This window comes from Malaya genurostris, chromosome 2 (genome assembly GCF_030247185.1).
Source record: "Malaya genurostris strain Urasoe2022 chromosome 2, Malgen_1.1, whole genome shotgun sequence".
Taxonomy (NCBI): domain Eukaryota; kingdom Metazoa; phylum Arthropoda; class Insecta; order Diptera; family Culicidae; genus Malaya; species Malaya genurostris.
The window spans coordinates 341,621,558-341,645,567 of record NC_080571.1 but is presented as its reverse complement, the minus strand read 5'-3'; the positions used below and the strand labels follow the sequence as shown (position 1 = coordinate 341,645,567).

General features: G+C 36.8%; 2 protein-coding genes across 2 annotated transcripts; both read left to right on the top strand.

Annotated features, from left to right (window-relative positions):
- Positions 1–9,079: 9,079 nt before the first annotated feature.
- LOC131431842 (zinc finger protein 431-like) lies at positions 9,080–11,602 on the top strand. The gene is made up of 2 exons (XM_058597749.1): positions 9,080–9,207; positions 9,270–11,602. The coding sequence occupies exon 2, from the start codon at positions 9,310–9,312 to the stop codon at positions 11,572–11,574; it is 2,265 nt and encodes a 754-aa protein (XP_058453732.1). The 5' UTR covers positions 9,080–9,207; positions 9,270–9,309; the 3' UTR covers positions 11,575–11,602.
- A 6,128-nt stretch (positions 11,603–17,730) lies between these two features.
- Positions 17,731–20,602, top strand: LOC131431840 (uncharacterized). Its single transcript, XM_058597747.1, has 5 exons — positions 17,731–17,982; positions 18,075–19,420; positions 19,478–19,558; positions 19,616–20,044; positions 20,109–20,602. Exons 1-5 carry the CDS (start codon positions 17,839–17,841, stop codon positions 20,545–20,547), a joined length of 2,439 nt encoding a protein of 812 aa, XP_058453730.1. The 5' UTR covers positions 17,731–17,838; the 3' UTR covers positions 20,548–20,602.
- Positions 20,603–24,010: the final 3,408 nt, after the last annotated feature.

Sequence of the window (24,010 nt, the reverse complement as noted above, 5' to 3'; positions counted from 1 at the left end):
TCTAGAAGTGTGATAATTGATTAAGCATGCCATGATATGTAAGTTCCACTTTAGAGTTTATGGTAATTCAAGGTACTTCCAGAGCCGGTATTCAGGAACCAGCATAACCCAAACCAATTCGTATGGCCATATGACGAATAAATTACAACAGTTTTGAGTCCAACTTTGAAGCTTTTCAGGATTGTCATCTTGTATGTCGATTTGAATTTTAAAAATTCATCATCATGTAATTCGAGAACCGGAAGTCATAATTGGATAAAATTAATTAAATTTTGTATGTATGTATAAAATTAATTAATTTTGTATATAAGTTTATTTTAATTTGAATTTTTGTTTCTGAAATTTGATTAGGCTTTTTTTGAGAAAACGATTGAGCTTTGAGAAACGATTTTATACTGGAACCGGAATTCTAAAATCGGTATGGCCGAAGTCAGATAAATTCACCTGAGTAGCTGTATAGACATCTTTGAGAAATCATAGCACGAATTAAATTTTTAGGTGCCTTCTGAATCGACAACTGAATACCACTAAAACTGAAACCCGATAAACCTGATTAATTTATGTGGAATAGACATTTTTACACCAATCACCCTGTATCCCCGAAACCAGAAGTTGGATCTGACTGAAGAGCAAGATGTTTTATAGAATCTTGAAACTTTTCATTTGAATCTTAGATGATTCTTAGATTTCATTTGAATCTTAGATCGGTTCAGCCATCTACGAGAAGAATGAGTTACACAATTTTGATTTCGTTTCACATATCATCCTGTAGTTCCGGAACCAGAAGTCGGAACCAAACTTAATTCTGGAACTTTGTTTGGGAGCATTCGACTCTTCGTATGAATCTGAATTTGCAGAAAAGAAATTTTCCGAGAAAATTGAGTGAAATTATTTGTCACACACGCATTCACTGATCTCGACGAACTGATTCGAATGGTATATGGATGTTATGTTCTTCCAGCATTTATTGCTCAGAGATGCCATTTATACAGATTTATCTGTATTATACAGATTTTTACATACGCATACAGATTTAATACGAAGTACAGATTTTATACAGATTTTCTAAATTTTATACAGATTTATACAGATGCAACAAAAAGTAAGAAAGAACAAATTTAACTTTTCTGTCTGAGCTATCTTTTAGTATTTGATTCCAGTGACGTCTATCAATCAACGGACAAATCACAAATTAATATGAAAATCTGTGAAATCCATTTATATTATAACTTGAAACCAATTTGAACTGTTTTTCAATTTTTTCAATGACTGAGTGAAAACATATATTGGAGAAGCCAAATGAATGAAAAACTAACAGAAAAGATAATTTTTGGATACGCTCAGAGACAGTACTTTATTTAAGGAAGTAATTACATCATGAAACTTTACTGTCAAACTGAGAGTTGTATGAACCGACTTGACGTTGGATATAGGGCGTTGAAATTCCATGTCAAATTATAAAGTCATTAATTTCGAACTAGATAAATATATGGAATTGCAATTCAATTGTGGATAAAAAAAACAATGAAACTTCGTCGTTGAATTGACTGATTGAATCTACCATCATACAACCACAATCTATTGGAATAACATCTTTTATCATCATTTTGTTGTAAAAATTTCATTTTATTACTGAATACAGATTAATACAGATTTTTTATACAAAGAATACAGATTTTCTATGAAAATATCTGGCATCTCTGCTGTAAGTAGTTTAAAAAAATATAATTAAAAAAAATCTGCCATCATCTGGTTTATTTATGTCATATTCGAACGGTTATGCTGCCAAAAATGAGCCGTGCTAAAATCGGTCCGAGGTTAAATGTCACGATAAAGGATGCTGTACACAGTCTTTTTGGTACTTAGAATCAATTGTATGTCACAGTATAAAAAATCGTGTTTTCCGTTGCTCCCAAGCATTTCTTTGTCATACAGCGCTCAAAACACCTACTGCTGGAATAGGGGGAAAAGTCGTTTACACAAAAATTTCGATATCTCCGTTAAAAATGGACGGATTTTAACAATACACGCTTGTTGGACAGGTATTACCGTGCGGAATCTAAGTCTGAAAACATATTCTATTTTCAAGGTCAATTGTGACAGATACTTCGTATAACTCAAAAAGTAAACATCCGATCTCAAAACAATTCAATAGCGTTTTGGGTGACGGGGAGACCTTTCAGTTGCGACTAGCTTGATCAAAATCGGTCCAGCCATCTCTGAGATCTCCACCTCTTAGTTGACAACACACATACAGACACACACACATACACACACATACACACACACGAACATTTGCTCAGTTCGTCGAGCTGAATCGGTTGGTATATGTCATTTGGCCCTCCGGGCCTCGGAAAAATTTTCTAAAGTTTGAGCGAATTCTATACTTATTTTATATATATATATAAAAAAAAGTAAAACACAAAAAATTGAGAAAATTGATAAAATGTTTATTAAAGTCGGTAGAACAATCAATATAATTTAATGTTTGAAGATGAATTCATGCAAATGTTGGCCGCGGATCTGCTTTAGATGGCCCATGCGTATGGTCCAATTTTGGCACACTATAATTTTCATATTCATTTCTATATTTCACGAATAATGCCACCTGTGCATAATCCACGCCAAACAGTGACTTTTTTGGGATCTATTGGTAGCTCTTGCAATGCTAGTATCCATTCAATCAGAAATGAGCTTCGTCGCTGAACACAACTTTTCGATTAAAATATTGGATCTTCCTCCAACTTTGCCAGCACTCATTCATAGTTAAATTATAGACCAAACGACGATTCATGATTAAATTATAGACCAACCTGAATAAGTTTGATAATGACACAAGACACGATTCACGCGTGATCTGTCAAAAATAGTGCCACCATAAAGCCAAAAAGGTATCAGCAAAAAAGATCACCCTTTATCTTTGGTACGCAAATGAACCACAACATGAATTTAAAATATGTTATGTGAGACTTTGGAATTTATTTTTGCAATTTTAATTTTCAACTGTGCATAGATTTCATGACTACACTTCTCTTCAGTAAATATTTGCCATTGAATTCTCTGCAATCCGCGCTAGTATTTTCAATAGTAAAATGGAGTCATAATTTCCGTTTAAAAAATATAACAATTTCAGATGAAATGCAGCAGAAGTAAACAAAATTGTTACAAAACACAAAATGCGAAGATTGCCTCTTCGAAATTACCAACGGTATCAAAAACACGGAAAATCATGCAGGAATAGTATTAAAATGTAAAATAACGGAAACGGAATTTAAAAAAATTATCGATCACAAAAGGCAGTGTGATTCCGAGTATGGAATGACGTTCCAGGCTGTTTAATGGAAGCAATTATTGCAAAAAAAAACTCATGATGTTAATTTTGTTACGAAATGACTAAATTGGAAGAAGTTTTTAAACACCTAAAATATATTTTCACCGAATCATCATAACGCTCTCTGAAACGTAATAAATCGTTTTGACAGAAACAGAGAACAACAATTTTTGTAACGCTTGAGAACAATGGGAACTGTACTGTTGTTACTTGTTTATAGACCTAGAGCACAGACTAACAGACATGACAGTAAGTGTAAATTCTTATAAAAATAATATTTCGTGATGCACTAGTTCCACCTATATTGTACTGCGCGAACTATTTACTATCTGTACACCCCTTGTGTTATGTAAAAATTTTTTTACTAGTTGGTTTCCCCTCGTTTGTCAACACCGATCAGCTGCTTGCAGGGATGCCTGATTTCATCAAAGTATTTGAAAATGAATATTCACAATATATTATTGGATTACGTTGATAATATATTTAACTTTTTCGCGATGTTGGAAGGTAACCATTTATTTGACTCAACGTTGTTCATCTAGATTATTTTTTATTGTGTTGGTAGTTTTCACCCGAAATTAAGTGGCGGCAGACCAGAAGCAAGTAAATATTGTAACAAAACGGGTTCGATTTTGTATTGCGTTAAAGGATGAGAAGTAGGCACAAATATGTACATAGTTTTGGCAATACGTATTAAATCTGTATCCTGCATGAAATTTGCATGGATGTATACAAATCAATACATTACAGGTATGAATAGCAACTCTGTTGGTAAATGAAAAAAACAAACACAGTCTAGATGACAGACAGGATGTTTTTGATAGGGTAACGTGGCGCCATCATGACACATGTGAGTACTGTCCCAAATAAAGGAATATTCGAAATGACCGTTAAAATGATTGAAGAATCTATTTTGAGTGTCCTGTCTGTTAGTCTGTGCTAGTTCCACCTATATTGTACACGCTTACTTGTGGCTACCCAGTGAGTGAATCGAAAGTACTCATTTTCAACAACTGTGAACAGATGTCAAAAAATGAGTAGTATTTAAATCTGTCACTGTGTCAAAGTAACTTAACCGCGCCATCCGACATTTTCAAGTTTTTCCGGATGGATAAAATTAAAAGTGTTATAGACAGCGAATCGTGTCAGGCTCTAGCTGGCGAGTAAAATACATTAAAATGCATTTTTACATTATGCAATAAAAATACATTTGAACTACGAATAGATTTCAAACGTCCCGTTTGTAGTTGCTTGGTGGATTGATGCCGAGAGAAGCAGAACTGTTCCGGATACATGTTTGAAAAAAAAAAACATTGAATTAAACCTATTGCACATGTGACTATTGCAATAAAACGTAGTTATTTCTTAAAAGTTTTTAAAGCAATTTATTCAAACATTATTGGGTTGGACAATAATGGGTACTTTCTACATATTTACAAATGTCAACAAAAGAGAGTAAGTTCTACTCAAATTTTGAGAAAAGCATATTTACCCAAAATTGCGTAATACTCACTGTACTCAATTTTGGGTAGGTGTGGTTTTTGCGAAATTGAGTGACTTTTGACTCAATTTTGGGTAGCCACAAGTAAGCGTGTACTGCGCTACCTATTTACTATCTGTACACCCCTTGTGTTATGTAAAAGTTTTTTTTTACTAGTTGGTTTCCCCTCGTTTGTCAACACCGATCAGCTGCTTGCAGGGATGCCTGATTTCATCAAACTATTCGTCACAATAAATTATTGGATTACGTTGATAATATATTTAACTTTTTTAGCGATATTGGAAGGTAAACAAAAATTTTTCTCAACGTTGTTCATCTAGACTATTTTTGATTGTGTTGGTAATTTTCACCCGAAATTAGGTGGCGGCAGACCAGAAGCAAATAAATATTGTAACAAAACGGGTTCGATTTTGTATTGAGTTGGAGGATGAGAAGTAGGTACAATTCTGTATATAGTTTTGGCAATATGTATTAAATCTGTAACCCGCATGAAATTCGCATGGACGTATACAAATCAATACATTACAGGTAATTCTGTATGAATGGCAAATCGGTTGGTAAATGAAAAAATAAACACAGTCTGGATGACAGACAGGATGTTTTTGATAGGGTAACGTGGCACCATCATGACACATGTGAGTACTATCCCAAATAAAGGAATATTCGAAATGACCATTAAAATGATTGAAGAATCTAATTTGAGTGTCCTGTCTGTTAGTCTGTGTTTATATGGCCCGCATGCGCTATTTCGGCCTGATACAAACTAACGGGGAGGGAAACACATTTTGGACAGGGCTGTAAAGCTGATTGGAAACCTTTTCCCACCAAAATGTGATATAAGGAAACTATAAGGAAGTAACCATATGCATTATATCATTGCACATTTAGGGCATATTCAGTAGTGTTCTAGTTCTAGATGCATAATTTATGCCAGTTATAAAATTTAAATCTGAATTTTATAACAAGAAAAACTGGCAGCCCCAGCAGTGTTTTACTCGTGTTTCAAATATACAAAAAATAGAACGGCATCGTAGACCAGTTTTAAATTTGACAGAAGAACTGGTCGAATAAATAAAACTAGAACGGCTTGCTGGGGATACGTTTGTTTCAGTTTCTGCTTTATTATAGATCTTCCATATACAACTTCTAGCCGCTGAATTTGCTCTTACAACTTTAGTATAACATCGTTAATGTAGAAGCACATTAATTCAACATGATTTAAAGCAGTGTGCATTAAATTTGCATTCAAAATATAATGAAGCATCATCTTATAACAGCTTTTTGTCATACTATATATTGGCATTTATTGCTATATTTTATTGAAATCAAACATTAACGATAACAGTGCACAGAAATAGTATTGCTACATTAAATCAATGCATTAGGTTTAAAAAAAGTAGAAAAATTCTTCAATTTTGAGCTAGTCTAAATTTAGCTTTGTTTACAAATATACTAGTTGTCGGTAAAACAGAAGTTAAATGTATTACCGACATTCACTTACATTGCGCAGATAGCAGAATATGTACGAATTTATTTACAGAGAAGGGTGTATAGGCTATCCGTCTACAAATGCATGTTATCGTGATCCAAGGATCAACTCCAGAAAATGAGTAGGGTAACAGAGGTATTTTGGCCCACTTTAGGATTGATTTTATTTTGGCCCACTTTGTACAAATATCCACCAAATGTTGTGATATCTTTGAAAACCCCTTCCGCAATAGGTAATTTAATATGATAGGCATCAAATTGATGCAACATGGGTTACTTAACATGGATAAAATCCGATAAAATCGATGAAGTTTGTTAGGTGGGCCAAAATATATGAAGTGGCCAAAATACCTCTGTTACCCTATATACTAAAAAAAGTTAATCGTTCGATCCCAAAAAATACTTCGCATGTGTAATGGAAAGATTTTTTTTAAATTCGCATTACATATTTTATTTCACAAAGCCCAAATAATTTTTTAAGTTTTTCAACGAATTGTTGAAGTTTAATAACATCTTAAGTTACAAGTCCTACATACGACTTAGTGGTCTTATATCTGTCTTGCGTGCATTCGCAGTGTACATAAAAGGTTTGATTGTTATTTGGGATGCAATGATTAAATCGATAAAGAAGAATTATACACTATATTTCAGCATTATGAATGCAATGAACATGTTATACACATATAATCTTTTATTAGTCTTATAAGTGCCCATTTCCACTTTACATTTGCATTATAAAAGTTCTGAATGTTTTATGGCATTCAAAGAATCGCACTGAATTTATATAAAGTGGAATTAATGTTGGTATATAATGCGTTGTGGTTACTTGTTCAGGAGTGTTCCAATTCTATATGCATCTAGTTTATGTCAGTTTCAAAATTTAAATCTGGAAATTATAACAAGAAAAACTGACAGTCCCAGTAGCGTTTTACTCGGGATTCAAAAATACAAAAAATAGAACGGCAGCGTATACCAGTTGTAAATTTGACAGTAGAACTGTTCGAATAAATACAACTTAGACGGCTTGCTGAAGATATGCTTGTGCCAGTTTCAGTTTTTTATAGATCTCCCATGTGAAACTTCCAGCTGCTGCCCGTTTGTGAGGAATTCTGGCAACCGTCAAAAGGCTGGCTGCATTTCGGCTGCTGTCAAAATTGTCCAGGCGAAATTGCGTCATTAGCTCGCCGTACGTGTCTTGTTTATTTCCCTCCTCTTTCTTTTTCTTTTTTTTATTCGAATTCATTTGATATTCGTCAATCCCGCATGTACGTACAAAAAACGAATCTTGAGACGAGGTAAATGAGATTGAAATATGCACACTTAAAACCATTTCTTGAGTTCGGCATAATAAAATGCCGAAACTGATCAGCAACACCTAAATTTGCTGATTGCTCAGTAATCAATACGCATGTTTCTGAACTTCGTTAAATGCATTCACTGACATTTCGGTAAAATGCTTCACTTTGCCGAAATTTGGCATAATTGCTTGCTGAATTTATCAGTAAACAACAGATATGCCGATATCAGCAGAGACGTTTGCCGAGATTTCGGAATATGCGCTAGCTGTTGCCGAGATTCAGCACGACAGCTGTCATTTATTGCCGCGTTACATTTTCGCTTTGCATTGCGCGATTATTTTCTGATGAAATTCTCGAGTGAAAAAATGGATAATCTGGAACGTGGAACCACTTGCAAGTAAAAATATTGAATAAATATAGTGACATGTTTCGCTTTATAAAAAGCGACTTTATCAGAGCACATTATAAGGGAAAAACACCCAACACGGGGCTCAAAGAGTCGTCGAGACAAAACTTTGGGGGATATGCGAAAAAATAACCCAATGCATGGACAAATTCAATAGATCAAAGTGAGTTTATTTTTTGAACAATACCGTATATGCATCATTAAATATTGAACATTTTTGTATATTCATTTTTATTTTCATATATTCGTTCCAGCTCGACTCAAGGTGGCCGCATCCGGAAACGCCGCTTTTTATTATGCTACATGTTTTAAGGTAGAGGCTTTAAACACTACTGGCGAAAAATTTGTAAGCCTCCTTTAATTGTTAATAAAATGAATTTTTGATCCTGAATGGTGTGTTTATAATGTTGAGAAATTACAAACAAAAAAAATTGACTAGATTTTTAATTACTAATGATTCGGTATTTTGTTTTTTAATTTTTTCGTTTTATTGGATTGCCGAAATCTTATGCTGACGATTTCGGCAATATTTGACGTTTGTTCAATTTGAGGGTGCCGAGACGCTCAGTTATTTTATTTTTGCCGAGATGATTGCTGATTACTCGGCTGTGCGAATCTCGGCATTTTTTTGCCGAGACTCAGCTAAAATATTTAAGTGTATGGGTATGTTTGGTAGTGAGAATGCAATGTTATTGGCAATAACATTTTCCATGATTAGTATATATGAAGGCCAATAACTTATTGCCTTTCATATGTACTTTTTATTGAAAAAATAGAACCATGACGCTAAAAATGTAGAACCGATTCAAAACGATTCTGCCAATCTTGTATGGCAAGAATCCGACAGAAAAAGTACCGTTAATAACCGCTAGGCGAGATTCTCTGCCGGAAACGGTTGTTGCGTTGTTGCCGGAATTCTGGCAGAAAATGGCTGGCAGACATAGCCAGACGTCTGGGTGGGAAATCTGCCCGCCGCGTACAAGTGGGTATAGTTATGTGTATATTTTTGCTGATTTTTTTCAGTGCATGTGTTTGTCGAATTACATTCTGAATGTCTTTTGTCCATCGTGTATAGTTTTCGCTGTTTGTTTGCGCGTTTCGTGTTTTAATCATCTTTATAAAAGTAAACAAGGTCGCAGCAGATTTTTGAAAAAAAATTTCCTGGTACTGCAAAACTAATTTGGTAAAAAAGATCTAAAATAAAATATTGGGAACATTACAGTATCAAAGAGTAATTTTCTGTAGGTTAAAAACAGATTACTTCTGTCGCAATAGTAACCAAAATATGGATTGTAAATCGGAATCTGACGATTTCTTTGTATGCCGTCTATGCCTACGTTCCGAGGTGGATGAATTAGTTTCCCTTTATTGCACGAGTTATGCTCAACAACAACTTGTTGTGGACATGATTGAAGATACCCTTAGATTAGGAGCATCTGATAAACCGCACGCCGACGATGGAATGCCTCAGTTTGTTTGTGGAGAGTGCGTTGAAAAGTTGAATGTGGCTTGTAGCTTTCGTAAAAAATGCATCCGTGTAAACAGCCTCCTCAGACAAGCTATTTTTCAAGAAAAAACAATCAATGACGTTGAAGTTTGTTGTCGGCTTTGCAACGAAACCGAGGCAGATGAGTTGATTTCTGTTTTTTGTATCTACGCCGAAAAGTACCAATTGATTGCTGACATAATAGTAGAAACTATTGGAATTGCTCGTCCAGCTCACACTGATAAACTTCCACAGAACATCTGTACCAAGTGTTTCGAGCAATTATCAACAATCTCCGTCTTTAGAGAATTGATGATCAGCTCAGATGCACAATCGAAGAATGTTTTGCCAAATTTCGTAAAAACCGAACCCATTGATTCGACTGGGTATGTTGATAATCCATTGAATCTAGATACGGGTGATTTGGTAGCTGTCAAACAACGGAAAAAGACAGCCCTCGGTAAATCTCAACAACAACATGAAACGCAAGATCCATTCATTTACTTGGACGCGCCGGAACTAGGATCGGATAGTTTGCGAGCCTTGTTTGTCACAATAGAGGATGAAGAATATTTTGAGCAGTTGCGTTTCAATGGTGTCGTATGCTGCTGTGGTTGGTTAGTGGAGAATGAGGAAGAGTTGAAAAAACATATGAAAGTTAGCCATATGGAGAAAACAAAAGTGCGGAGTCATGTCAAGTGCAATTATTGCAAAATGCGTTTTAATTATTCCACTGAATTGAATGAACATCAAGAGAATCGGAATAAAAAACATTATTTCCGGTGCAAGATTTGCAATATTCTGACAAAAGAAAGGCTAGCTCTTGAATTGCATTTCGAGTTTACTCGTTTCCATCCAATCCTTGATTCTTCAGAAGGGGAAAGGCTAGATTTTGAGGATAATGTGGAAACAATCCATACCGTAGATAACCGATGTTGTGGCTGTTCCAATACTTTCCCGGACGGCGAATCTCTTTTCGAGCACATCAGAGAAATTCATCAGGGTGATCTGGAAGAGTATCCCCAATTCTTTTGTGTGATGTGTCACAATAGTTTTTCGGATAAGCAGTTGTTGATGAAACATCAACTGGCGTACATTGGGACAAGAACATACGTTTGTCGAGAAACGGATTGTAAATACAGTACGGATCAGCGTCCGTTGATGAAGAAGCACATTGAGGTTGGAGTACATCAAGCACCGGATGGTTTGCGAAGAATTCAGAATGAATTAGAGATAACGGAATACTTTTGCTGTTTCCGTGGTTGTTGCGAGATTAAATCTACAATGTCAGAACTGAAAGAACATTGCCAAACTGTTCATGGCGAGCAACAACTTGCGAATAGCCTTTTTACTGATGAACCAGAGAAAGTTTGCCCCCTTTGCAAACGTCACTTTCCGAAAGAGGATTCCTTTGATGCACACATTAAATCGCATACGCAATCGCGGAACAATGCGTGCAGCTTATGTAGTTCTAAATTCGCTACTCGTCAAAAGTTAAGGCAACACGAAAAACGTGTTCATTCAACAGATGCTAGGGTAATTCACGAGTTTCCCTGTCCACAGTGTGAGTCCATCTATGCCAGTAAGTTTACTTTGACGAAGCATATAGCGCGTGTTCACGAACAGCAATCATTCTCCGAAATATGCGAAATTTGCGGAAAAGGTTATCACAGCAAATCAGCCAAGAAACAGCACATGATCAATGCGCACGTAGAAGACAAGCCTTACAAATGTCACCTGTGCAAGCTCAGTTTCGGTTCCCGACCGCAGCTACAAAAACACCTCATCATCCACACCGACGATCGACCTTTTGCGTGCTCCTATTGTTCAAATACGTACCGTACTCCAGTAGACTGCAAAAGGCACGAACGTGCCATTCATCTGAACGATAAACCGTTCATTTGTGAAATATGCGCCGCCCGTTTCATCCGGAACCGAGACCTGCAACTGCACATGACAGTACATACTGGCAATAAACTGCATTGCTGCAACTTCGACGGTTGCAACTTTTCCACAAACATAGCCAAGAAGTTGAGAGATCATTATCAGGATGATCACTATTAAAATTAGTCGATAGATAGATAGCTTTAGTTTTCATAACTTTACTTGATTTTAACTAAAATAAACTTCTGCCCCCCATTCAATTTTAAATTTACTATGATCTCCTGCTCGGGACATCAATCACACGACCTTTGCCCTATGGCCACTGATATTACCAAAGTTGGAACAACAATAAACCTACACTGAGAAAAGAACCATAGTACCCACATTATCGAAATGACGGAATGCGTAATGAATTCTTACTCGACTGCATGATTTTTCAGTGCTCGATCGGTTCAGTGCTAGAATTTTCGCCTGAGTTGGCAGCTCGATCAACCTGATTGACAGTGACATTATAAATGTCATTGAATATTCGCTCATTTTATGAATGTGTTAGTGTGAAATTTAAGCGACTTAAGCCATTTCACTACTCTCCAGCTAGAGGAATGGATGATGCTGACTAAGGTAGGCCGTTTTGTTAATTTCCAGCGAATTTCAATAGTTTATATTGGGATTCTAAGAAGAACTAGTTATTTACTAGTTCTGTATATCCGAAAAACATGAAGTTTTAAATTTGTATATTCAGTTATATAAGGTTTTCGTTTAAAAATAAACTGAAAATCAGCACGAAAACGTGCAAAATCAGGAAAGAAGAAGAAGAAGACGAATTGACAATTCAGTCCGCATCTTCTCACTCAATTCCGAATGATTTCCGAATCAACCGGTTGTAGGCGAACCGGTTCATTCGGAATCGGTTGTTGCACTGGAGTTGGAATTGATTCGGAATTCATTATGATTTCCACATGAAATTCCGAATGAAAATTTCTCGCCGATTCGGAATTGATTCGGAATCCATTCGGATCTGATAATGTGGGTAACAGCAACCTCCCACATTATCGAAATGACGGAATGAGCAATGAATTCTTACTCGACTGCATGATTTTTTAGTGCTCGATCGGTTTAGTGCTAGAATTTTCGCCTGAGTTGGCTGCTCGATCAACCTGATTGACAGTGACATTATGAATGTCATTGAATATTCGCTCATTTTATGAATGTGTTAGTGTGAAATTTAAGCGACTTAAGCCATTTCACTACACTCCAGCTAGAGGAATGGATGATGCTGACTAAGGTAGGCCGTTTTGTTAGTTTCCAGCGAATTTCAATAGTTTATGTTGGGATTCTAAGTAGAACTGGTTATTTACTAGTTCTGTATATCCGAAAAACATGAAGATTTAAATTTGTATATTCAGTTATATAATGTTTTCGTTTAAAAATAAACTGAAAATCAGCACGAAAACGTGCAAAATCAGGAAAGAAGAAGAAGAAGACGAATTGACAATTCAGTCCGCATCTTCTCACTCAATTCCGAATGATTTCCGAATCAACCGGTTGTAGGCGAACCGGTTCATTCGGAATCGGTTGTTGCACTGGAGTTGGAATTGATTCGGAATCCATTATGATTTCCACATGAAATTCCGAATGAAAATTTCTCGCCGATTCGGAATCCATTCGGATCTGATAATGTGGGCTGCTTTTCATTGTCATTTCAACTATACGCTAAAATAGTAGCAAAGAGCATGATATATGACTATTCATTCATATTGTATAAATTACTAGACAACAAAGACTACAGCTTGACTAAACTATTTGTATTTATGACTTTTCTGGTATGGTCATACTGACAATGGTAGTCATCTCAAATATAAGAACAAATAGTTAAACTCACAAATTCTAGTAAGGTGAAACTGCTGTGAATATGTTCACAGTATAATAATGTTACCATAAATAGATACATGGTTTGATAGACGATTATGAAGTTTGATAACACTTTCATTTGTGCTGACTATACAAATTGTCAATAAACGCATGTTCTATGTTATTTTCACATAAAGTTACAATATAGCAGAAAATTTCGTACGTGGGTAACACATCAGTGATTGATATGAAAAAATTATTTTATATGATGACTTTGTGTAATTTGGTAGGTCTTGCAGGTGAGTAAAGTTTGTAGCCTTACTAGTTTCCGTCATTGAAATTCAATTTTTCAACAATTTTTCCTTCAACGGCTACGTTTTCCAGTGAAATCAACGTCTCGTATACGATTTATTATTCATTATCGGTCGCTGTAGAAACAACATCCAATGATTGATGAAAACGACGAATATCATCCGATTTCCGAATTCAAATCCGACGGAAAAAATAATAATATATCGCAGGTAGGTAACGAGGTTTACATCTGGACTTGGCTATTAATTTCTTTCATGCTGCTCATTCCTGCTTCAGGAAAAAATCCACCGGACATCAGAGTCTTTGATCAACTGCTGCTATCAAACAATGCTCCTCAGTGTCTACGTTGCTATTCAACATTTTACCAGGCATGTCATCATTCAATATGATGTGAAAATAAAATAAAATTCCATTAAACTATTTTGTTTTCTTGTTCTAGAATTTAAATTCATCAAACTTTTCAACATTAGCTCATGTTTTGCTGATCTTCAGCATTGTTGAATCAACCACTGCTTTTAGTTTCGAAATAACTAGAAGTGAAATGTAAAAAAAAAACATGACTCTGGTTATAGCAAAAACTACAATGTAAAAAAAATATTCGGTCATGGTTAGGCTAACCATCTCAATCGTATTAGTTATTCATACAATACACTGTTCAATATTACTATTCTAGAGCCGATACCATTCATAGTAAACATGAACTTGACTATTGTTGAAATCATCTGATTTCATAGTCGGCTGAAAACCACTATACGCTCATGGTCAAGTTGGCCCTCTATATAGTAACTGTTACCATAATATTTTTCTGAGTGTAGGATAGTTGGATTCGGATTTAACACTTAACCACCAGTCCTTCAAAGTCCTTTGCAGTATTAAGTAAACGTTTCCAACTACCTCAATATTTCTAGAATTACTTGATTGATCGATCTTGTTCACTGTTCGCTTTCTGTGAAAGCCACTCATACATTTGGCATGATATGTTACATGTGATACCGTCCGATGGCGTTACTGAACAGAAGACTGATTTCGCTCTAAGCTGAATCTGTCACAATTAAATAAATTTCATATGTGATGCTGGCAATTTCTTAAGACCATTTGTATTTATATCTTGTGAAGACGCAAAATTGTCTTGAGTTAGATTTAGTTATTTAAATCAGTATCTAACAAGAGAATAGACTGGCGAATACAGCTATGAAATGAAAATCTATGAAAAAATTAACGCAGAGTCTGGAATCAGAATTCTTCGAGGAAATTGTTTTACTAATCAAACGCTCGCCATCGTGGTATATTGTGACAAACAAGTTTAATGCATTCCTCATGAACGCCAGTTAGCTTTCTGTTTAAGGACCAAGAGTTAATTTACAAGCCACCTGTCAACTTCCACTTTCGAAAGAAATTGCAAGCGAGCTATGAAAGATAAGCGGCCCTTACACGAGTCATTAAAAATGTCATTACTGAAAAATAATATCATTTTAATGAACGTGTATGATGCAGTAATGACGAGTTTTCTATCAAATTTGAAATACATCATTACTTAGTCATCATTAAAAATGACAAAAGTAATTCTCGTGTAAGCGCCGCTATAGAGTATTAAATTTAACACCAGACGAAAGAGAAAACTTTTCTCTACCGTCTACTATAATGACTTACTCTTAGCGTGTGCCGAGTCATTCGAAATTACTCTTCAAAGTGAATGTTGATGGATAGCTTATTGGCCGTTCTAAAAAAACGCGTGATTTGATATATTTTGTCTAAATAAACTTATGTTTCTGTCTTAAAGATTCGTCTAGCAGAATCAGAAAAAAAAAACTGCAATAATTATTGTATTTTTCCACAATGGATGTTTTCCCACGGAGAACAGACATCCAAGCTAGTACAAACTTTTTCAAAAAAGCTGTGTAAAACATACAACTAAAAAATCATTAAAAATCACCGTTGCGCACGACGGTGGGGAGCCCATAAGGGATTACTAGGCTGATCGAAGCACCTCTACCAGAGAATTGCTACTTGGTGATTGCTTTTCAAAACAACCGTTAAATTTCTTACACAAATTGAAATCTCTACTTGGATGTCTGCTCTCTGTGGTTTTCCTTAGATTGTAAATAGAACCTTAAAGCCAAATGGACATTACTTGCGCATTGACTCACTTGTACGCGGCGGGCAGATTTACCCACAGACGGCTGGCTATGTCTGCCAGCAGAAGTCTGGCAACAATGTAACAACCGTTTCCAACAGAGAATTTCGCCTAGCGGTTATTGACGGTTCTTTTTCAGTCGGATTCTTACCATACAAGATTGGCAGAACCGTTTTGAATCGGTTCTACATTTTAGGCGTCTTGGTTTTATTTTTCTAATAAAAAGTACATATGAAAGGCAATAAATTATTGCCCTTCATATATACTAATTATGGAGAATGTTATTGTCAATAACCGCCAATAACATTGCTTTCACACTATCAAACATACCCATATTTCAATCTTATTTACCACGTCTCAAGATACGTTTTTTGTATGTACATGCGGGATTGACGAATATCAAATGAAGTCGAATAAAAAACAAAAAGAAAAAAGAAGGAGGAGGGAAATAAACAAAACACGTACGGCGAGATAATGACGCAATTTCGCCTGGAAAATTTTGATAGCAGCCGGAATGCAGCCAGCCTTCTGACGGTTGTCAGAATTCCTAACAAGCGGGGACTATCCACTCAGGCAAAATGATCTGCGAAAGTCTTAAGAAAAAATTATTACACTCAAACATAAAGATTATAAATCTATAAGCTAGTTTTATGGAGAAATTTTTTAAGACTTTTTTACATATTTTTATCAAGTTTTATTTACATATTTCATTAACCGACTGTTAAAAAACATTTCGAAGATGGTAATTTGAAGGTGCAAAAAGTTTTTTTTTAACTCCAAATTTAAGGCGCACGAAACCATTTGGCATGTTTACGTTTCGTCTTCGACTCATCAGTGCATCAGCAGATTATGATGACCTGCTGATGCAAACTCACGGATCAATATAATCCGCTGAGCAGACGTAAAGTGTTTGAAAAACACTTTGCTATTATACAAGAAATGTAATGTCTAAACTGTCGAAACTTTTTTTAGGGATAAATGATTTCGGAAAATCGTTTTTTTACATTTTCTTGTAATTTAACAACTCAAAAATATTGTGTCAAAATTTCAAATCAGTCGGAACAAAACTGTCAAAATACTTTTTGAGAAATATATATTTAAACGCGTTTTTTTCTGAAAACCAATTTTTCGAAGTACGTGAACACGATCCTGCAAAATCTACTGAACCGATTCTTTTCAAACTTGGAACATACTTTCTTGGTATAAAATGCCTCCCCCTACGTTTTTGAAATTTTTCCATACTCATATTATGGTAGTTTTTCACTTCAAAATTGGCGGAAAATTTTGAGTGAGATCGCGTTTTTTGCTTAAATATGCCATGAACTGTTAAAAAATCAAAATAATAACTTGAAAACGACGGAGGGGAGAGAATAACTCGTACTTTAAGTAAATTTAAGGCCATTTTTGATGTCAGATAATTCTACGCCGAGCTATCGTGTTCACCGCGCAACTTGATTCTCAAAGGAGGTTTTGGGGGCATGCTGTGTTACCGCCTTTTTTTCAATATTAATATACGGACATTTAGCTAAACATTCTTTAAATGAAGTTTGAATAAATTTGCCTAATCTGTTTCTCCGAAAAAAATTGCAAAAACGTGTTTTTAATCAAATTATCCCTTACTCACCCTTTAAAGACTTTCATTTCCTTTTCACATAAACAAAATTTGAGGAATCAGTAACTCCTTAATATTTCACATAATATATATTAAATCGTTTGAATTAATACAATGGGACACAATTCCTGATTCCTGAAGTATAAGTGATTCGCACGCAGAAATTATATTACAACCCGCATATAGAAGTATGATATACTATACCATATATCGTTAAAACCATACTCTTGGTCGTTTTATTATATCTAGTATAGTGAATTTATGATGTCGTTCATTCGGGAACCCACAGGGAAAAAGCTTTTTTTATCAAGTAAATTTAATGTAATTTTTAGGTTCAGTATAGGAATGCATGAGACGATATTTTTCTCAGTGTAATAACATGATGTCAAAAAAAATCTTGGCACCCTTGCCAGAGTGTCAAGTTAGTGCAACGACGTTAACCTCCATCGTTTTAACTGCTTCATTCGCAACATTTCTTTGAAGTCGTGCATTTTGCGTGTTTTCGTTTAGGAATTTTGTGATTTTTATCTGAAATATGACTGACGAGGATGTTCCGGAAGATCTACGCTGCCGCGTCTGTCTCGAAACCGATGTTAATGAACTGATGTCTTTGTTTTGTGTCGCTTCTACTCAAAAAATGCTGCTGGCGCATATGGTTTTAGCTTGTACGGGTGTTCCGGTAAATAATCCTACTGTTGATATGATTCTTATTGTTTAATACAAATGCATAGTGAAAAACGATATTAATTCTGCAGTGTTTTATGTCTTCAGATTTCAACTCTTGATCAGCTACCACAGCTGGCATGTGATGGATGCGTCGGACAATTGGATGTGGCATATTCTTGTTGGAAACGATGCCGCCAATCCTATGGAAACTTTAAACGAAGCTCACGCTTGACTAGTGAACAAGACGATTATTGTTGTCGAATCTGCCTGAAGAAGGATTCACAGGAACTAGTTTCCCTGTTTTGCATTTGTGACAAACATTTGATGAAGATCAGCGACATGATAAAAAAATATGCTGGTCTAGAGATAACCGAAGACGATGGCTTTCCTCAGTACATTTGCGTCGATTGTCTGGGGCAACTGAACATTGGCTACAGTTTTCAACAACAATGTCTACGTTCAAATGCGATAATAAGGAAACAATTATCAGAAAACTCACAAAAGACAAGAAATGATAATCTGAAAGCACATATGCGATCACGTCGATCAAGGGCAGAAGTCATAACTGACGAAACGGCAGATCTTTCATCTGCTTCTGAATCAAACACTTGGGAAGTTACAAGTGCAAAACTGAAGCCATCCCATCGAATCAAGTCACGATCAGCAATCGTACAACAGGTTGTACGTCCAAACACATCGGTCAGTCCACCGAGAAAAGTATTTCGACCTGCGAAATCAGCCGCATCACCGCTTACATATAAAACCACTAACTCAACAAGTCGCCTCGACACTTCACCGCAGAAGGCGTCAAACGTAATATCATTTTCTACTCCGAAAGAATTTAAAAAGCTTGCAGATACAATAGTTTCTAAAGCAACAAAAAATAGCAAGCTTATTCCTAACCGCTTTAAAGTGCTACAAGATAAGGGTCGTTATTCTGCTTCACAAATAGTAAGTTTTACATGCTCTACCTGTCGAACGCACTATACATTGGATGCAATAAAAGAAAAATGCGTTAAGTGTAAGCTGCCGTTCGAAAACTTCACACCGTTCAAAGGTGATACCAAGCAAAAAAAGCTTAAACCACACACGGGCTTTTGCTGTAACACATGCAGTTTCTTTGGTTCAACGGTCCAAGCGATCAATAATCATTTAAGGAAACATGAGGAGAAAAAAATAACAAAGCAACAAAATGTCTCTTCTAAAATTCCGGAATCTGCCGAAATTAAAGAGGAAATGGATTGTGTTATCGAACCAGCTATTGAATCAGATCCTCTGGAAACAGTTCAACGGCGGCGTAGCATCCATGAGGAAAAGCCTAGCAACGGACTGGGGAATTCGCTTGTTGTTAACGAAAGTCAGGACACTTTCAATGTTACGGTCGAGTTGGACGAATCCGATGAAATCGATTCTCAAATGCGAGAGATTTTTGGAATGGACGACGATCCAAGGTAGGACGGTACATTTATTGAATTTGGTTAGGCTATCATTTGTTCTATATTTCACAGTTTAGAGAGTGTATCTGCGGGCCAAGAAAATCCGATGAATTCAGACAACGGGTTAGATTCATACGTACAAAAATACGAAAGGTAAGATCTTCCAGACTGCGCCGAAGTATAGAGAAATTTGATTATTTTATTTTCCAGCAACAACGATAGTGACGAGGAGAACGAAATCGCTAACAAAGTTTTTGATCTTATACACGAAACGGATCACTACATGGTTCTCTGGTTGAAGGGTCTTATCTGTTGCGGGTGTTTGCAGTTGTTTGATTCGTCCGTGGCCTTACGTCGCCATCAGCAAACAGTCCATTCTCAGCTTCGCGGTCAGACGGATGGAATCAGCTGTACTATTTGTACGGTGGAGTGTGAAAGCGTTCATGATGTCAAAATGCATCTTTTGCTATCGGTGAAAAAGATTTTCTACTTTTGCAAAATCTGCTCACAGCTGTTACTATCGGATACGGACTTTGAAGATCACCGAAGTTCTCTGCATCCCACAATCGTAACCGGAAGCAACGACACAGTTTGTGTAGAACCGCAAAACATGATGGTTTCGAAGCAGGAAACAACAATGTAAGTTTTTCTGTTCATGATACAGTGTGATTGTTTAAATATTTAAAACAATCCTTCATTTCAGTGCGTCAATTGAACTCAATGCCCACCTAACTGCTGATGACAAAGTCGCTTTCGATTTGATTAAGGAAACAGATGAGTACAAGGTTCTTTACCTGAAGTGTTTCCTTTGCTGCAGTTGTAATCGGATATACAAAACTGAAAAGGGGCTTCAGTTACATTGTTTTGAATATCATCACGTATACAGAAATCCCACAGGCCAAAACCTGTGCAACCAGTGTCATAGTGTGTTCAAAACGGAAGCACAACTCATTCGTCACCAGTTGCAAGGCACCAAGAAATTGTACTACTCATGTAAACTATGCCGAAATATTTTACTCGAGAATGAAGTTGACTTTGAGTCACACTGTGCGACTAGACACGCTAAGTTGATGAAAATTAACAAACTGCTAGAACCCACAGTAAACCAATCGATGCTTGTTCAAAAAATGGACGACTTTTAAAAAATATGAATTTCTCATAAATAAAGTATTTGAATGTTTTGCTCATGAAAACATATTTATTTGCTTTTTATTTTTTACTTATCTGAAGCAAGGATCAAAAGGTCATTCGCGTCGGTCGCAACGATTTTTGGGGGCGTCAAAACAGTCTTTGGTGACCTTTTTTTTGAAATCTTACTTTACTATGGTGCACCTTTTCGAAAACGTTACCCAACAAGAATGGGTAGAACTCAATCGTGAATATCTCTTCCTGTACTTTACACGACAACATAGTTTTTGCTGCACATCATCGGAAATATATAAATAACTAACAACTCGAAATTAAACTTACACAATTTTTGGTTTCAACCAGTATCACAGAAGAAAAAATGTGATGAGTATTTAATTTTCTCGTACTCGCTAAACCGACGATAGCTTCCATGGATGGCGGCAAAACATATTTCGCGCCGAGCGCAAATTTTCCTAGTTACACCACTGAGTGCATTAAGTCATCAAAACTTATATCGGTACTCGTTTGAAGTCCGTTCATCACAAGGTATACGTTGTTCACCTGAATAATGGTTTTAGCTTGCTGTGCAAAAAGACTTCAATTGACCTTGGCATCCTGGAGATTCATGGAGAGACATTTTCAGTGTCTAACCTATCGGAAAAGTACGCAGAACTAGCTGCCACCCTTGAGACCAGGGCTGGCAATAATCAACTCCGTGCTTCATCATCACCGAGTTCAGCTCACCTGCAAATCGGTTTCAGAAGCATCGCTGAGCGAGTTGAGTAACTGGGTAACAATTTGTGTAGAGAAAACATCGTCTCAACATCGTAGTGTCAAGCAATCAGCAGATGAGCGCTGAGTGCACATCAAATATTAGAACCCACTGAGAGACGCTTTGTGAGTTGTGATTTGATGTGTTTGTACATCAACACATTGAATCAGATTCTTGTGACACTGTCTCGCTTGTATTTCCCATCCAACAGAGTTGCCATGGGCGGCCAACGTTCGAATCGATGCCATTTCAATCCAATTCTCAAGACATGCTTTCGTACACTGGAAAACGCATTCGGTTTTAGTAGCCAGTTGTGTTTAGCTCGAGACATGAAATTCAATCGCTACGGAACATCACGCTACGATTCGACTTTTGTTTTCGTACATTAATGCACGTGCTCGTTTTGAGTACCAGCAAAAACAAAACTGAAAAGCTGGGTCGTGTTGGCAGCTCTGTGGTTTAGGCATACACTCACCGGTGTAGCTCGGTACGGTGATGCCAAACTCAGTACTCACTTTTTAAAACTAGGAATGAGAGTTAAATGCTATGAAATCAAAACTGAGAACCATCAATACCATCATAATTTGATGTCAGCGGTGCTCTGTATAGGTGAGTGTGTTTGCTTAGATCAGCGATGAGTTTCATCTTTACCATCATTTTACGGATTGCATCGTAAATCATGAGGTGAGCTGATTAATAGAAAAAATCGAATCTTATGAGCGAGTTTTTGCCACCCTTGCTTGAGACCGTTGAAACCTTGCCCAAAGACCATTACTTCATTGTCACGGACAGTCTAAGTCTTATTCGATATCGTTAGTTTGGGTCCCTTCGCATTGTTCCATTCCGGGCAATGAAAAGGCAGACTCGTTGGCTAAGGTGGGCGCATTAGAAGGTGATATTTATGAAAGACCAATCTGCTTCAATGAATTTTTTAGTATCTCTCGTCAGAAAACTCTCGAAAGTTGGCAAACTTCATGGCGCAATGGCGAACTGGGACGATGGCTACACTCCATTATCTCTAGGGTATCGACGAAACCTTGGTTCAGGGGGATGAACGTGAGTCGCGATTTCATTCGTGTTATGTCGCGGCTCATGTCAAATCACTACACTTTCAACGCACATCTCCGGCGTATCGGGATCGTGGAGAACGGGCTCTGCACCTGTGGCGACGGTTATCAGGACATCGAGCATGTCGTGTGGTCGTGCGTAGAGTATCGTGACGCCAGGTCGAAGCTACTGGAATCCCTTAGGGCCCGAGGTAGACCGCTTGAGGTTCCGGTTCGGGATGTGTTGGCGAGTTTATATATGTTTCTCATATACCAGTACCTTAAACACATTAATATACAAGTGTAATCCGTAGTATCCTCTCTCTTGTCGAAGCTAAGAATAATCTTAACCTACAGGTTCGAGACTAACATTCGCCCGATTCTCCAAATCCCTCGCCTGTCCACCATCTCTGTAGAAAATAACAAGATCTTTTTGCTGTCACTAACTTTTTCGTTCCCCTTCCTTCGTTTCTCCACCATTTCGATGTTGTTATGACTACATGTCATTGGTTAACTGCTGCTGTAGCTGTTGCACTTTGCATTAGACTACCTAGAGAAAACGAACCTACTACTAGAGATATGTACACATGGAAATAAAGAACACGTATCATAAAGTGCTAAGTGTTTTATTGTTAAAGGCATAACAATTTGGCGACGAGGATGGCCAAATAACAGAAAAATAGTTCAGAAAGTATGATTCTGCCGAAAAACAGTGTAAAACCCACGAAAAGAATTCTTAAATGAAGAAAAATTTAATTTTCACTTCGATGAACGCCGACTATAAAAGCTAGGAAGCAGAGCTGCCAGTGTTCAAATGTAGTGTCGAACAGAATGAGGTGGTAAACCCATTGGAATCGAACTAAACACAGAAAAAAGCAGTTGCGAACAAAACAATCATTGTAGAAGTGCGCGAAACAGACGATTCTGTCTGGAGAGTTTAAGTGAAATCATTGAAAAGTGAAAATGGAGGTGAATTCGATGAAACCGTTTGACATCAGTGACATCTCGTCGATTGGCAACCGGTGGACCAAATGGAAGCGATCATTGGAACTGTTCATGGAAGTAAACAATGTCGTTTTGCCAACGCGGAAGAAGGTATTCTTGCTTCACTATGCTGGTTCGGATGTTCAGGACATCTTTTACAGCCTTCCTGGACATGATGCTGATTTACCGCTAGGTGTAAATGCATACAATCATGCGGTTCGTTTATTGGATGCCTACTTTGCACCGCTAACATCCATTCCATATGAGCGCCATTTGTTCCGCCAAATTCGTCAGCAAGAAAATGAAACGTTCGATAAATTTGTCTCTCGCTTACGTGAACAAGGTGGCATATGTGACTATGGAGCGTGTTTGGAGCTGCGCATAACTGAACAGATTTTTGACAATTGTTTTCTTAGAAGTCTCCGTGAATCTATTTTAAAGAAGAAGTTGCTAACACTTAATGAGATTATCGATGAAGCACGATTGTTGGAAACCCTAAACAAAAATCGTGAGACCGTCCAACAAACTCAAATTGACGTTAATCGAGTGAAGGAAGGAGAAAATAGCGGATCATGCTTTCGATGTGGCAAGTCCGGGCATTTTGCAAGCAATCCGAAATGTCCTGCCAAGAACAAAATATGTGAGAGGTGTAAAATCGTCGGACATTTCAAAAAG